General features: G+C 40.4%; 1 protein-coding gene across 10 annotated transcripts in view; it reads left to right on the top strand.

Moving 5' to 3' along the window:
• LOC138745991 (DENN domain-containing protein 2A) overlaps window positions 1-16,986 on the top strand; it is a 153,846-nt gene that overhangs the window by 118,206 nt on the left and 18,654 nt on the right. For all 10 annotated transcript variants that reach the window (XR_011346643.1, XR_011346644.1, XM_069903643.1 and 7 more), the window contains 7 exons: window positions 2,385-2,435; window positions 4,292-4,479; window positions 5,406-5,515; window positions 13,025-13,094; window positions 13,187-13,264; window positions 14,456-14,596; window positions 15,034-15,182. Coding sequence is in view for 8 of the 10 variants with exons in the window: in XM_069903643.1 (XP_069759744.1) it covers window positions 2,385-2,435; window positions 4,292-4,479; window positions 5,406-5,515; window positions 13,025-13,094; window positions 13,187-13,264; window positions 14,456-14,596; window positions 15,034-15,182 (787 nt within the window). In the remaining 2 variants the exon portion in view is untranslated. The remainder of the gene's footprint in view (window positions 1-2,384; window positions 2,436-4,291; window positions 4,480-5,405; window positions 5,516-13,024; window positions 13,095-13,186; window positions 13,265-14,455; window positions 14,597-15,033; window positions 15,183-16,986) is intronic.

Raw genomic sequence — 16,986 nt, 5'->3', positions numbered from 1 at the left:
AAATCTCCCGATGGCCCCAGCGTTAGAACAACACAAAACATTTGGCTTCAGCTTGATTGGCAAGTTCACTGAGCTGAAAATAAAAGTTTACCTACTGGCAGTGTGATTAGATTTTCTAACTCCATTTCATGGAACTGTTGCTGGGTAAAAGGACAATATTCAAACTGCATTCTTTGGCCTCAGTGGCCTTGCACATTTCTTGACAGCATTGTCCTCAGAGGCATGGAACATGTTCACTCTTGCCTTCCAAGCCTCAAGATTACTCGAGGCTGTTTTGGATACCTACCACACCTCAAAGTTTGCTATTCACTGCTGCCTTCGGAAGGTTATTCAAACTTTATACTCTAGAAGTTAAGACCAGATTTTTCTTGTGCAATATGACACCTTTCTAAGGACTTCCTGTAAGGTAAACCTGCCTGTAGACCTAAGGAATTCCCTTTGGTCCATTTCACAAAGAGCATTGTTTTTCCCCAATAATGAAGGTCCCACCTCACTCCCAAGAGCAGTCCCAATCCCTCTCATAATTGCAGCTTCCATTTATTAAGTAACACCTCCCTAAAGTAGGAAGTGTTGATGACATTGTGCTATGTTGTTTTAAGACCTGTCTGCCATACACTCACCTCATTAAAATGCACAAAGTTCTGATGGGGTTTGATGGGATAGGTTCAGGGATGAAGGGATGATGTTCTTCCCAGAGGGAGATGAGGGGAAATGAGACTTAGAATCAGAAATCAAAAATCTTAAAATGAGGGTTAGCCGTTCACAGCAGAAATTAGAAGAAATTTCTTTATCCAGAGAGTTGTGAATCATCAGTCCAAGATGAAAAGGCTCAGATTCAGTCATTGAATGTATCCAAGTCTGCAAAAGATAAACTTCTGGAAATTAAGCAAATAAGTGATCTGGTGTCAATGCAGGAAAATGGCATCAATGAGCAGAAGAGATGCAAGGGACTGAATAGATTACTTTTGCTTTTATCGCTCATCTTCTGCTGCAATACGAGCTTGCAATAGAATACATCACACTGGTTCATGACGTTCCGAGACAACATTAGAATGACCCACAATACTAAAGTCGTAATAATTTATAGATTATACAATGCACTTTATTATACAAGTCTTAGATGAGGTCTTGCTACATTTTGGAACTTCTGATTTTTTTTTTGACAACTGAAATATTGTCATTAAAATGGTGCTAAATTTGGTTTCCGGGGGCATATAGATTGAAGCTAGAGTAGGGGTCTCCTGGGGATTGATGGGACCATCCAAGGGGTCGATAAATTTCAGGGGGTCGGGAGGGGGCGGAAATCGATTGGAAAACAGCGCCTAAGAAGGGTTGGCCAACCTTTCATGAGATTGGGTCTTGGTGGCCACCATGTTGTATTTAACTTGGGCCACCGTCGGTCTAGTGCTGCCACCCCCCACCCCCCCATCCAGTGCCGGAATTCCTTGCCTGGGGGTCGATGAGGGATTGGGTATTCCACGAAAGGGGTCGATAGTCTGAAAAGATTGGGGGCCCCTGAGCTAGAGGAACCACTTTGAAAAGTGGTTTCACTTGCATTTCATTTTTCTTGGGTCAGTTAGTAGATACTGAGACACCACACAGTTTAGACCTGGAATTCCCTCCCATATTGCAGCTCATTAGTTAGTTTCTGGGAACACCTGTCTTTTGAGATTGCCATTTAGGGAACTACTGATTAGTAAATGTCAATCTTCTCTTCTGTTCCTACTAATGGCAATGACGAATCATATTTCATTGCTTTCCTTGTAAAACATTTCTATAAAAGACAAATTGCTTTAGAATGCAAGTTTAGTGTTACACTTGGTCCAAAATTCTGGATGCCAGAAATTTGGACTACCTGAGAATCCAGACTTTTCAAAAACTCTCAAATTTGTTAAATTTAGCAGGCGTGTATTGTGCGTATGGGCAAGTGATGCAGATGCACAGCGGCAACAAGCAGCCACACTTGATTTTATTTTTATTTAAAATTGCTTGTTTTGGTAACTGAAGCATGCTGCATTTGCTAATGAATAAACAATCAAAATTTACCTGCTCAACTCTTCTTTATTTCTCCTTAAATTTGGATTTTAAAAGTACTGCTTGAGAATCCCGAAAATCTGGACGACCCAGTCCCCGAGCAGTCCAGATTTTTGGACTTTGACTGTACATTTTGCAGTTTTAAAAACAAAGTATGCTTATTACTACTTCCTCCTCATCAGAACCATAAAGATATTGGAGGAGTTGAGTAAATTCATGGAAGGGATGTAAGATTCATTCATAAATTGATGAACCCGATTACATACCCTAACGCAGAAAAAAATTTCCTGTAATAGAATTAGCATTTTGTCAATGCATGCTCCTTCACAAGACCATTTATGTCAATTTAGTTACAGATGAAAACAGCGAAACTGACAGTGAGACGGAAGAGAAACTTAAAGGTAAGTAAATTCCTGTTCTGGGTGATTGTTAATGATCTTCCACTGTTACAAGGTACATTTTCAGTCATTAGGAGGTAGTTCTTGTCCAGGAAATAATATTGGGCAATCAGTGGAAGAATGGCATTGGGCACAAATAAAGATCGCTTTCTGAAAATTGTTTTCTCCAGTTAGAGATGAAAATTGGGACAAATCTTACTGTTCTCTGAATTTCTATAACTTTTTTGGAGTTAGAATTCAGTGTGGAGTAGATACAGACCCATTGCATTGATGAATAAGGTGAGAGGGGTAATATTAGGCTAAGTTGAGTACTTTTTTAGTGATCTAACTGGGAGAAATGGCATCAATGGTTAATGGTATAATAACAAAAACTACCAACAGTAATACAGGAAAATGACTACAATAATAATTGCATCAGTCAGTCTATGCATTTGCAGTGCATTAGCAGCTGGGAAAACTGTGAACCTTTCAATGTGGTTTTAGTACATATACTGTTTTCTCACTCTCCACGATCTATTATTATAAAATGTGTGTCTGCTTCAATAATTGGAAACCTAAGAAGCTATAAAATGTAGTCCAAAGGCTGAGAAAGAAAATAATCATCAGTCCCCGTCGCAATAAGAAAGACAAAGGAGAGCCTTTGTTTGAAGAAATATGGCAAAATATGATCAAAATGCTGTGAATTGTAACTCCAATTTCCATTGTTCTGTTAACATTATATGTGCATGAGACTACAATCCTGAACACTTAGATTACATGCTCCAATTTATACAAGCACAAGAACAATCTGTGCAATTCACTGTCAACAAAGATTATTCACATCGTCTTAAAGACATTTGTTTCGCTTTTCTCTTGTCATCGGTTATTTTTAAGTTATAATTTTTGTGAATTCTGTAATTCAAAGACAGAGTAAATGTGAACAGGTTCTTTCCACAGATTAGGAAAGATAAATATGAGAGGACATGGCTTTAGGGTGAAAGGTTTAGGGGAACATTAGGGGGAACTTCTTCACTCAACTAGTGGTGGGAGTTTGGAAAGAGCTCTCATTTGCCATTTCGTGGTAAATGCAGGCTCACTCTTAAGTTTTAAGAATAAATTGGGTAGATACATTGATGGGAGAGGTCTGGAGGGTTATGAAATGGGTGTAGGTCAGTGGGACTAATGGAATGATATTTTGGCACAGACTAGAAGGGCTGAATGGCCTGTTTTCTTGCTGTAGTTTTCTATGGTTCTCAAAACATATATTTAATTCCATGTCAGTAACCAGAACTTTCAAGGGAGATGCCAGAAGCAAATAAAAGTGGCTCTATCCGAACAGACCGAATGTCTTCCTATATCTGTTCTCAGACTGTCACTGCATAATGCTAGTAATTTGGCCCAAAATATCCTGACTATCCTCGACCTAAATAAGGGTCTGCAAATTGTAAGATGCAGGTCACATGGATGTGGAGTGCAGGAAAAATTCATTCTTCAGAATTCAATTATCATGAAAAAATAAGGTGTTTCCCATTTAAAATGTAGATGATTTCTTTTCAGCAAACCCTTTAATCTCTCACAGTGAAACTACATCTGTGAATAGTTGCAACTTTGAAGTTAAACAACGCGGAGAAATCATTCTTTGAAGTTATTGCCATTTTATTTCAAATATTAGTACGGAAGTACACAGTAAAATAGAAAATGCTGGAAACAATCAGCAGGTCGGGCAGCATCTGTGGAAAGGGAAACAGTTAAAGTTTCAAGCCCAATACCCATCCTCAGAATGTTCCCAGGATCTTCAGGTCTTATTTCAGATTTTCAGCACCTACAGCTTTTTAAAATTCAGTTTACAAATTAATTCCCATCTCCTCCTTTACTCATAGCTCACAGTCAGCGCCTTGTGCTGGTTAAGTCCTTGCTGAAACAGAAGCGTCGCTATCGAACCTTGGAGCGAGATCTAATTGAATTCCAGGAATGGCAGTTGTTTGAGTTCTTTGTGGTAGTTGCCCTGCATGTGAGGAAGGGAAGCAATGTGTATGTTCCTGAGGTCACCCAACAATTTCCTTTGAAGGTATGAAGACGCAGGAATCCCTTTCTATCATCCATTTCTTCCCATCGGCTGATTTTGAGCAGCATACAGGTTTTAACAATATATTTCATGAATTTTTCATGCAATGATTCGAGGTGAAGGAAGGATAATCAAATGATTAATTGCCACACTTAAAAAAGGACCAAAACATTGATGAAATGTAATTTGTTCCCTCTCATTTTCTCTTGGAAAGGATAATGGTGAAAACATGTACTCGCTGAAGTTGCTTCAGTAGCATGCGGCTTCTTTCATTACAGGCTTTTTTCTCTTCTTGTCTGTTCAACTGTTTGCATTCATGAATGGCTCCATTTATATTACTGCAGGCTAGGAGCTGTTCTGGAACAGTACAAAAGCACATTAGCTGTGGGAAATGCTGTGAGTTTTGCTAGTGCCACATTTTCCAGGGGCTGACCTATATGAATCTACTCAACAATCTAAACCTTCCCCAACACACTCATAAACCTCTATTTTTCTTGCATCCATGTGTCTGTCTAAGATTCTTTTAAATATCTCTACTGTAGCAGCCTTCACCACCACCCCAGGAATGCATTTCAGGCATCTACTACTCTCTGGTGTTTTTTTAAAAATAAACACCCCTAATGTCTCCCCTAAACTTGTGTCCCCTCATCTTATTCATCTGGCCCATCAGTCTGGTTTCTGCAGCTTAATGCATGATAGTAAAGAAAAACCATGATGACTTGTGTTTATGTGGGTGTTTGTGCTGTGCATGTGTGAACTGTGTGTGCATTTGCATGTGATGTGTGCGCATTTGTGTGTGAGAGCTTGTGTGCCACATGTATTGGAAGTTTGGCAATAAGCAGTATGTCCATATATGTCACAAAGTGTTGAGTGCAAAGCTTGAACACAACATGGTAGTTAATGCTTTTTTTCTCTCCCCTGTGGTTCAGCTGGATAAACCATTCAAGTTCATGCGGGAAACGGAAGATCAGTTAAAAGTCATCCCACAATTTTGCTTCCCTGATGCCAAAGACTGGGTTCCTGTTTTGGAATTTACCAGGTGTATATTTTCAATGATTATGTTCAGTCATGCTTTTTCTCCACTATTCAATTGGGGTGGTTGGAAGAATGGCTGGGAAAAGTTGAATCCCATTTGCAGCAAACCAATGTCTTTTGCAAATGACATGATCAATGATTTTAAAAATGTAGTTTCAAGCATTAAATAAAATGGGTTAAATGTAATAGATGAAGTCTGTAAGTTTGTATGGAAGCCATTGATTTTTTTTTTGGTGTCCATACAAGCACATCGCAAAGATTAATATGCTCTTACAGTACCACTCATATCTTCAGAACATCCCAAAGATTTTCACAACCCATAATGAACATATGGAGTTTATTAACTGTTGTTACACAAGTAAAGACTATTACCAATTTATGTGGTTTTATAAAAAGCAATGAAATAAATTACCAGTCAATCTCTTTCAGCTGTTTTGGTTGATGGGCAATTCTTAGAACATAGAAATTTACAGCACAGTACAGAATCTTCGGTCCACAGTTTTGTGCTGACTTAATAACCTACTTCAAAGAATTTCCCTGCTGCATAACCCTCTATTTTTCTAAGTTCCATGTACTTATCTAATAGTCTCTTAAAATATCCTATTGTTTCTGCTGCCACCACCATTGCTGGCAACGCATTCCATGTACCCAGCACTCTCTGTGTGGAAAAACTTACTTCTTGCATCCCCCTTGTACTTACTCCCAAGCATTTTAAAACTATATCCTGTCATGTTAGCCATTTCAGGCCAGGGGTAAAAAGCCTTCAACTCAATCAATGCCTCTCATCATCGAGTGCACCTTTATCAGGTCACCCTCATCCTCTGTCTCTCCAAGGAGAAAAGACCAATTCACTCAACCAATCCTCATAATGAATGTTCTCCAATCCAGGCAACATCCTTAAAAGGCTCCTCTTCACCCACTCCACATCCTTCCTGTAGTGAGGTGACCAGAACCAAACACAATATTCCAAGTGGGGTCAATCTAAAGTCTTGAGTATTACCTCACAGTTCTTTATTTTTTGAATATTTTAGTTTTGATTCTCACGAACCCGTATAAATTCAAACACACAATACAATCTCTTTCAACCCCAATATGACATACAGAGTCCGTTTTTATCCCCCACCACCCCCCTCCCCCACCCCAATACAACTAAGAATAAAGTCATATAAGATACAGGAAAAGCCCAGGACAAAACCACCAAGGTGTCTGAGTAACTAAAGGTAAACAATAAAAAGAAAAAAAACAACTAATAGAGCACGTCGTCTGTGCCATGTCCCACTTCGTTCATCCCAATTGTTTCCCTGTTGGGACAGATTATTTCAGTACCCTTAATCTGAAGGGAATAGTCATATCTGCATACCAATATATTTCTCTAATGAATGTGTCATATTTTCTTCTTAAATCATATGTGATTTTCTCCAGGGGAATGGAACTCTACATTTCCATATTTCACCGTGTAATATTTAGTTGAGAGTCAGACTTCCCCGTGGCCGCTATACATTTTCTGCCTACTGCCAAGACTATCTTCACAAACTGAATTTGGTACTTCGACAATTTAAAACTCATGTCTATGTTTCCCAGAAGATACAATTCCGGATCCTGTGGAAAATCCACTTTGTAATTTTTTTTCAGAATGTCCCCCATTTCCTTCCAGAAGGATCTTGCCTCTGTACACAGCCAGTTTGAATGGATAAAAGTTCCAATCTCCTCACATTTCTGGGATTTCTGGTTTAGATTTATTTAGTTTTTGTGGTGTGAGGTCCAGTTGATGCAGGAAATTGTATTGCACCAACCTGTACCTGGCATTAAGGATAGCTGTCATGCTGTCCAGTCACATATCTGACCAGCACCACTCTGGATTGTTGTGTCCAACCCTCGACCTGTGTAAGCCCGTCTTCGGGATCTCACTTTGGAACATAAAATACATCATAGAAATAAACTTACGCACATTCCCCCTTTGAATTAGAATCTCCATGTCCCTACACGTGGGCAGGGTCGTAGATGGTCCCAATTTGACCCTCAAAAAAGTTGAGGATAGCAGAAGAATGTTCTATTAGACAAATCATATTTTATTCCTCAATTGCTCGAACAGCATGAGCTGCCCTTGCTTGCAACAATCCCCTTCTGGCATCAGGTGCCCAGGATCATATTGTCCAGAGTCATGGGTATTACATTTTTATGGGTCAAGGGCATTTTGGGAGATACCCCCACCTTCAATCCAATGCATTGATTTATTCTATGCCATGTCTGAGGTACATGAGATTAATTACATGAAGTTCATTGAGATTAAGTGTCCCATTTATATATAAGATCTCCTACCTCACAGTTCTTGAACTCGATTCCACAGATAATGAAGGCCAAAAGTTCATACACCCTCTTATCAACCTGTGCAGCAGCTTTTATGAACTATTTAGACAGACCCCATGATCACTCAGTTCTTCTACACTTCTCAGTCTTCCCATTTATATTGTATTCTGCCTTCAAATTTGACTTATCAAAATTATTCACTTCATACTTTTCAGAGTTAAACTCCATCTGCCACTTCTCAGTCCAGCTCTGCATCCTATCAATGTCTCGCTGTACCTCTGGCAATCCTTCAGATTATCCTCAACACCACCAACCTTTTTGTTATCTGCAATCTTACGAGCCCACTCTTCCACTTCCTCACCCAGGTCATTTATAAAAATTGCAAAATGGAGGAGTCCCAGAACAGATCCTACAGAACATCACTAGTCACCGACTTCAATTCAGAATGCAAACCATCTACAACCACTTTTTGCCTTCTCTGGGCAAGCTAATTCTCTATCCACAAAACAAGGCCTCCCTGGATTCTATGCCTCCTTACCTTCTGAATGAACCTGCCCGGGGAACCTAATCAAAATGCCCTACTGAAATCCATATACACAGCATCCACTACCTTCATCAATGTGCTCTGTCACATCCTCCAAGAATTCAAACAGGCTGGAGAGATACAACATTCCCCTGAAAAAGCCATGCTGTCTATCCCTAATCAGATTATGGCCCTCCAAGTGCTTGTAAATCCTGTCTCTAGATCTACTCCATCAATTTGCCCACCACTGAAATAAGACTCATTAGTCTATTATTTCCTGGGTTATCGCTACTCTCTTTCTTGAACAGGGGAACAACATTTGCAACCTTTCAATCCTCTTGTCCCCAGAGATGATGTGAAGATCATTGCCAGCGGATCCACAATCTTCTCCCTCACTTCCGACTGTAGCTTTGGGTATATCTCGTCTGGACCTGGTGACTTATTTAACTTACTGCTTTTCAGAAGCGCCAACACATTCTTCTCCTTAATGCCAATGTGCACAAACATTTCACCCCTCTTTAAGTCATCTTCACAATTGCAAAGGCCCTTTTCTCTGGTAAATACTGAAATGTCCATTAATGAGCTCCACTACCTCCTCTGACTCCATGCACACTTTTCCACTGTCACCCTTGATGCGCCCAATCCTATATTCTTGTTTTCACATTCTTGTTAAATACCTTAATCCTGCTCACCAAGGCTTGCTCATTGCCCCTTCTGGCTCTCCAAAGTCCTCTCTTAAGCTCTTTGCTGGCAATTTTGTAATTCTCTAGAGCTCTGTCAATCCCTATCTTCTTAAACCTCTCGTAAGCCAGTTGTGTAGGATATCTTAAACTCTTTAAGCAGCATTGCATGGCTTTAAATGTTAACCTGATAGTCTCAGTCTCAGTTCAGCATCTCTTGTGAACAACATCGCTTCTAACAGTCCAACAATCCCTCGTCACTGCACTGCCAGTCTAGTATCATTCTCATTTTCTGCAGGTTTGCTTGAACATATGATCTTCTGCCTTACAGATATGAATGTGACCAATGAGCAAAAGCTTGATATATAATCTCTAGCCTTTTTACTTTTCTGGCATGCGGCTCCCATGACATTAAAGTACATATGATAGAAATGACCCAACATTTTTTTCAAAGGTCACTGCCTGTGATTGTCAGTCACCAAACTGATAAGCCTGATCTAACTCGCAGGAGGCTATCTTGTGCAAACTTGTTTGAAGAAGCTGACTCCAATGAGACTGGCAAGGTGTTGGGCTGTGCAGGACTTGCCCATTCCCGTAGGCTGAACCAATGGCCATGACTATTAAGGAGCCTGAATTATAGGTAGTCCCTGACTTGCTACCATCAGCATATATGACCAAATTTGTTTTTAAATGTTAAAAAAAATAAAATGTACATGGTTTATGTTGTATTTTAAAACTATAATGGATACAAGACACGTAAGAGCCAAAATGTGCATACTTACCTTGTTAGTTGGTGTTCCAGTCCTGAGGCTGGGTGTGGCTATCTTGATTCCTGTGTGAATACGTGAGTGTTCGATACACACGAGTGGTGGGTTCTCATATTGGAGTTCGGTTGGAGAGTTGGCACGAGAGTTGAGGATGTGATTTCAATATCATCAGGGCACTTGATTGGTTGCATGCACCAACCAAACTCCAGCATGCAAACACGCCGAAGGCTTGTGCATGCACCAACCGAAGACTAGCTCATGTGCACAGGAATCAAGATGGTCACGCCCAGCCCTGGCACCCTGGTACATACGTCGACTAACAAGGTAAGCATGGACCAGAATGGGAAAAGATTCATCAAGGTTAATCGACAAATTGAGGAAACCTCAAGTTGTTACCGTCAAATGTTCGATGAATAAAAGATTTAACTGAAAAGTTTGCTTTAAGACTTCAGTACTCCAAGCGATCGGGCACAATTTCGACTTGCGTCCATCCAAGATATGTCCTCATTATGGTCATAAATTGGGGTATAATGAATATATCTGAAATTTATAGAAATATAAAAATTCAGGACATTTAAGCATTGAATCTCTTTTTCAAAAAATTACTTAAAGATGCTAGAAACATTTACAGCATTCAAATAATTTAAATTAAAGCAAAATTGTAAATTACTTGCATGCCTCCCTTGGAGCTAATCTCTCCATAGAAAGGAAGGGATCACTGAATCTGGATTGAACATTGGCTGAAATGGAGAGGCCAAAGGGTGGTAGTGGATAATTGTCTGTCAGGTTGGAGGCCGGTGACCAGTGGTGTGCCTCAAGGATCTGTATTGGGCCCATTGTTGTTCGTTATATACATTAATGATCTAGATGATGGGGTGGTGAATTGGATTAGTAAATATGCAGACGATACTAAGATAGGTGGAATAGTGGATAATGAAGAAGGTTTTCAAGGATTGCAGAGGGATTTGGGCTGCTTAGAAAAGTGGGCTGAAAAATGGCAGATGGAATTTAATGCTAATAAGTGTGAGGTGCTTCATTTTGGTAAGAAGAATCAGAATAGGACATACGTGGTAAATTGGAGAGCATTGAGGAATACAGAAGAGCAGAAAGATTTAGGAGTAACGGTACATCGTTCCCTGAAGGTAGAAACTCACGTGAATAGGGTGGTGAAGAAGGCTTTTAGTATGCTGGCCTTTATCAATCATTGCATGGAATATAGGAGTTGGGAGGTAATGTTGAGATTGTATAAGACGTTGGTGCGGCCTAATTTGGAGTTCTGTGTGCAGTTCTGGTCGCCTAATTATAGGAAGGATATAAACAGAGTGGAGAGAGTGCAGAGAAGGTTTACCAGAATGTTGCCTGGGTTTAAGCATCTGGAGTATGGGGAGAGATTGGACAGATTGGGTCTTTATTCTTTGGAGCGTAGAAGGTTGAGAGGGGATTTGATAGAAGTATTTAAGATTATGAAAGGGATAGACAGAATGGATGTGGATAGACTATTTCCGTTAAGAGGAGGAAAGATTAAAACAAGAGGACATGAGTTAAGAATTAAGGGGCAGAGGTTTACAGGTAACATGAGGGAGAACTTCTTTACTCAGAGAGTGGTAGCCGTGTGGAATGATCTTCCGGGGGAAATTGTGGCGGCGGAGTCAATTGTATTATTTAAGAAAAGGTTGGACAGGTATATGGATGAGAAGAAGATGGAGGGTTATGGGCATTGTGCAGGGAGGTGGGTCTAGAAAGGGGTGTTTGGTTCGGTGTGGACTAGAAGGGCCTAATGGCCTGTTTCCGTGCTGTAATTGTTATATATATATGTTAAATCTAACCTGGCATAAATTTAGCAAGTAGATTCCACCATGCTATGATTTGCAGTCACTCATATTGCAGAAAAACTGTGCTGCTTTGCTGGACTTGAATGCCAGAGTGGTCATCAACTGTGTAGAAGTTGAGAAATCCCAGACTACTGGTGTTTTTGGCAGAAGTATTAAATCTCTTCACCTTTATCTTTGGAAAGAGTTAAATACTTACAGTAAGGAATGTGCCACAAGGGTAGATACATTTAAATAGTTAATGAACATCCCAGAGGTCTCCATTAAATAGAAGCTCATCTGGACTGGCCAGATGAATACTGTAGCTACAAGAGCAGGTCAGAGGATGGGTATATCTTGCAGTAAATGACAAAACTCCAGATTTTCCAAAGCCTTTTCTCCATCCACAAAGTACAGTTGGGTTGAGATGGGATACTCTCTACTTGCCTGGAGAATTCCAACAACTCTCAAGGCCATCTACACCATGCATGTCAGAGAAACCCAGTTTCTTCCACATTGGCTGAAGTACACACCATCCACACAATGTACTTCAATAATTTCCTTGGGCTAGTTCCCCAAGCTCACAATCTCTGCCATCAAGAAAGACAAGGATAGCAGGTTCTTCTCCCAAGTCAGGCACTATTCTGATTTGAAAATGTGTTGTCATTTCTAAATCCTGGAACCCCCTACCGAACACAACCATGGTAGTAGTTTCATCAGAAGTACTGCCGTGGTTAAGAAGACAGTGCATTGATGCCCACACAGGGCATTTGGAGGGGTAAGTAAGACCAACATTTACCAATGCTGGGCTAACTAATGACATCCTCAAAAATGGATTTTAAAAAATACATCAATGAAGATATATTGAGAGCAGCCTGGCAAGGTATTTTGTATGTGAAATATTTTTCTTCATTAGATGTTGTGATGAATCTGTGTCATGCTGTCAGTCTTTCGCTGTACTTAGTCTGCTCTACTGACATTAGACGTGTATTATCTCTACCACTAAAGACACTCCCCTTGGCTATAACTGTATGCACCTATTATCATTGATTATTGTACTACTGAGTTTCTACTAATAAAAACCATGATTCCTGGTTAACTACACAGCCTTCAATTTCTTCATTAACTGGCACTTCAGATGTATATCTTTCTCTTCTTTGGCTTGGCTTCGCGGACGAAGATTTATGGAGGGGTATGTCCACGTCTGCTGCAGGCTCGTTGGTGACTGACAAGTCCGATGCGGACAGGCAGGCGTGGTTGCAGCGGTTGCAAGGGAAAATTGGTCGGTTGGGGTTGGGTGTTGGGTTTTTCCTCCTTTGCCTTTACAGCAGTTTGTTCCAAATATCCTCACCCTGAACACGATATGATGTTCCCATTACAATAGCTTGGAGTGCTTTAACAAACCTTCCTTGTTTTTCATTGGGACAGTGAAACCTTTTCTTTTGTGCTGACTGGAGAAGATGGGAGCAGACGATTTGGATATTGTCGGCGCCTGCTGGTAGGATTTCCATCAACAATCTGGCCACAAATTAAAATGATTATATAATTTGAGTGGCAACATTTTAAATGTTTTTTTTTTCCCCCTTTTAGCCAACTGGGAAGGGGAAACGTCTCCCTGAGGTTTACTGTATTGTCAGCCGCTTGGGCTGCTTCAACCTCTTCTCCAAGGTAAGATGCTCGTCAATAGCCCCTTTTCCACTGGCATCCTGGTTAATTGGCTGTGCAGTGTCCTGGGATAGGAAGCCGCTTGTGTTGTTTCCACTGGGCCACCTTTAACTGGGACACCGACTGCTTTTCCACTGAGCACAATTCATCCCCGGCGATCAGGGTGTTCTACCTTCAGCTAGAAACAGGTGATTTTCTGCTGTCCTTTTTCCAATTGTTTAATCGGCATACTGGCATCAGCTGACACCAGGGATATGAGTAGGCATGGAGACGGTCAATTCCCGGCATGAAATGACATCATTTGATGCCGACGTGCTGACTGTTTTTCCACTGGACTCTGTCCCAGTTAATTGTGGAAAAGGGGCCATTGTTCGTCAGTGGTTCACTGGAATTCCCTTAGATTGAGAAACTCGATAAACAATTAATTGTCAATCTCCTCTCTATATTGTTGGAGTTGAATTTCTGGTGCTCTCCCCTTATTAATCTGAACTTGTCTAATTTATCCCTTGATAAATTTTCCACAGTTCTTTAAAAGGAGCTGAAAAGAAAATTAAATCACATATCTAAGCAGAAACCCAAGTTTTAATTAGGTTGTTTATACCCTGTTTGCCTGGCTAAATCTTTGGACATATGTTGTGATAGAATGGATGAATTGAGTTCTGCCTGTTGAACATCCAGTTCAGGATGTAACAAGGACAATGTTTATTCTGTTTTAATGTGAACAGAATCCTTCTTACCTGCCATTCATTTGTATTTCCTACTTATCTGAGTATGAAGTAAAATGGAAATACAGTGTTTGCATTTGAATTTGTTCAAACCAGTGATCAGAATATTCCATTTTAACTATTCACATTGCCCAGTCAATGAAATGCAATTGTAACGCAGCAGACAATCAGCCAGAATCAGATGTACTTCATACCTCACAGCAAAGCAAAGTATTTGTGGCTTCTTGCTGCAGGTCCAATATTTATACAGAAACAAAATATCAGGGTAGCAATGTTAAATATCCATATTTGTGAGACCCTGGATTTCACAACTTTATATGTCTGAAGTAGTAAGATCATAATTTGAAAATGCCACTGCTTTTTTTTATATGTTCATTTTTTTTTATATTCCCGTGTTTGTTTAGGCTGTCATGTTTTCTCCACGAGTTCCCAGACTAACTCATTGCTGTTTGTTCATGGCTCTATGCAGATCTTGGATGAGGTAGAGAAGCGACGAGTGATTTCTCCTGCTCTTGTCCAACCGTTCATGAGAAGCATCATGGAAGCACCTTTCCCTGCTCCAGGGCGAACCATCTCTGTCAGAAACTTTCTTCCAGGATCAGGGAATGAGGTGAGGGAAAACCTTGCAGTTTTCTCCAGCTTTCTGTCTCTACACAGGCTTTGAGGCCACGTTTTACAGCGGAGGATGCATGTCAGGTTTCTTGATGGAAATTAAATTTATTTTTATATTTAGACATACAGCACAGTAACAGGCCATTTCAGCCTATGAGTCTGTGCTGCCCAATTTACACCCAATTAACCTACAGCCCCAGATTATTTTGAACAGTGGGAGGAAAGTGGAGCCCCTGGGTACTGGGAGAACTCCTTATAGACAGCATGGGATTCAAACCCCAGTCCCAATTGCTGGTGCCGTAAAGGCGTTCCACTAACCGCTACTCCAACTATGTGCCCCAGAAGTCAAGATTTTCTTGGCGGATCCACAAGATAAACCAGCAGGAGGCCAGTAAGGGTGGTCTTAACTGACTAATAGGTGCCTCTGTTTCTCAGGTGATCCAGTTGTGTAGGCCCCTGGACTCCCGACTAGAACACGTGGACTTTGAGTGTCTTTTTTCTTCACTGAGCATCCGCCAGTTGATTAAAGTCTTTGCTTCCCTTCTACTGGAAAGGAGGGTGATTTTCACTGCAGATAAACTCAGGTGAATAATGGTCATTGTTGCTGTTTACAATGAAATGTGATGGACAAAGGAAAGTCAGCTTTGAGGTTCAGTGATCAGCGAACAGCTGTCACCTTGAGAAATGTATTTAAACACACTAAATCGCACCTCCTGCTGATTAATCACAGAATGTACTACCTAGCATGAAAGGCGTGTATGTGTCATATATGCACGACACTTTTACATCTTCAACATCATGTGTAATGTAGCTGCATAATCTGAAAATATTTCTCCGAGGCCTTTAGTGTATTGAAAAATTTGAATTGGGTGGAAGTAAAGGCAATAGCCCAAACTGTTGTAATGCAGGGATCACCGATCTATTTCTGGGCTGATGTTTTATTACAGTAGGTGTAATAAAATAGTTGAGTATTGAAGCATAGGAGGTCAATTTTTTTTTAACATTTGCTGCTTCTTCTGAGATGCATGGGGAATGAAAAGGTTCAATGGTTTCCACTCTGCTTACCACTTGGCCAATTTTTGGAAAAGGGGCTATTGACGAGCATCTTACCTTGGAGAAGAGGTTGAAGCAGCCCAAGCGGCTGACAATACAGTAAACCTCAGGGAGACGTTTCCCCTTCCCAGTTGGCTAAAAGGGGGAAAAAAAACATCTTTAATGTTTATTTTGTTTCCTGTGTCTAGGTGTAAATCATTAATAAATACATTAAAAAAAACCAAGGAGATGCATATTGAGCCCTATGGAAGCCCATTGAAAATAGCCTTTCATTTGCAAAAGACATCCCAACCATGAGCCTTTGCTTCCTGAGGTAATCTGCCACTCTCTTGGAGATCCAATGGGCCTTTACTTTTTTGAACAGCCTGCCGTGTGGGATCTTGTTTAAAAAACATTAGTAAAATCCAGGTAGATTGCATCCTTCGCTTCAAATACCCTGCTCCAAAATGACCCATTTTTACTTTTCCCAAGTAAACAATGCCTTTTTAAATTAAGGGTTAAACTCTATTTTCGCTTTTCTGCCTTTTGTATGTCCATTGAAATGATCATTGCTTGTCATTCCAAAACATCAGCTTAGAGCTGTGTCGAGCGCATCGAAAGAATCAAAGGCTTGTTGATCCAAACCAAGGCTTTTATTAACTAGAAGACTGGAGCATGTCACATATAGGTCGACCAGTCCAGAATGACCTGGTCTGGCTAGGAGCAACCCTTTAAGACCTGCCAGTAGGTGTGGCTACACTCCCAGTCAATCACAATCATCCTACACTACAATCTATACGTATACACATTGGTGATAGAATCTGTAGTATCACAAGCTGGTTATGTTTTTATTCATTCAAATTACTAAGATCATGGTTGATGCAAAACTGTGAATTGTTTTTCAGTGGCCAGTAAATATCGGATTTTTCTTTCTAACCAGTACTTCCTCTATTCCCTTAAAGTGTCACATTGAAAATCCTCCAAATTGCTATGTAAATCCCACCATCCACATACCTTAACTGATTCTAAACTAAGGCATTCCCAGGATCATAAACAATCTTTGAGGAAGCTGCACATATGATCAGCTGGGCTTTCTTTTCATTTGATCAGATTATGGTTGATCTTTTTATCTCGGTCTCATTCTTCTGTACTCATCTCAAATCCCTAGATGCCCTTGACAACTGAAATCTATTGATCACTGTCCTTAATGTACCCAGTGATTGAGACTCCACAGTCATCTTGGTCAGAGAATTCATATAACTTATTGGCCCTTGGGAGAGGAAGAATGGCTGACCTTGTATTTTGAAACTGTGACCCCAGGTCTAGACATCCCAGTTTAGTGAAACATTATCCTTG

This window comes from Narcine bancroftii, chromosome 11 (genome assembly GCF_036971445.1).
Source record: "Narcine bancroftii isolate sNarBan1 chromosome 11, sNarBan1.hap1, whole genome shotgun sequence".
Classification (NCBI taxonomy): Eukaryota; Metazoa; Chordata; class Chondrichthyes; order Torpediniformes; family Narcinidae; genus Narcine; species Narcine bancroftii.
This window is presented reverse-complemented; position numbering and strand designations above follow the sequence as displayed.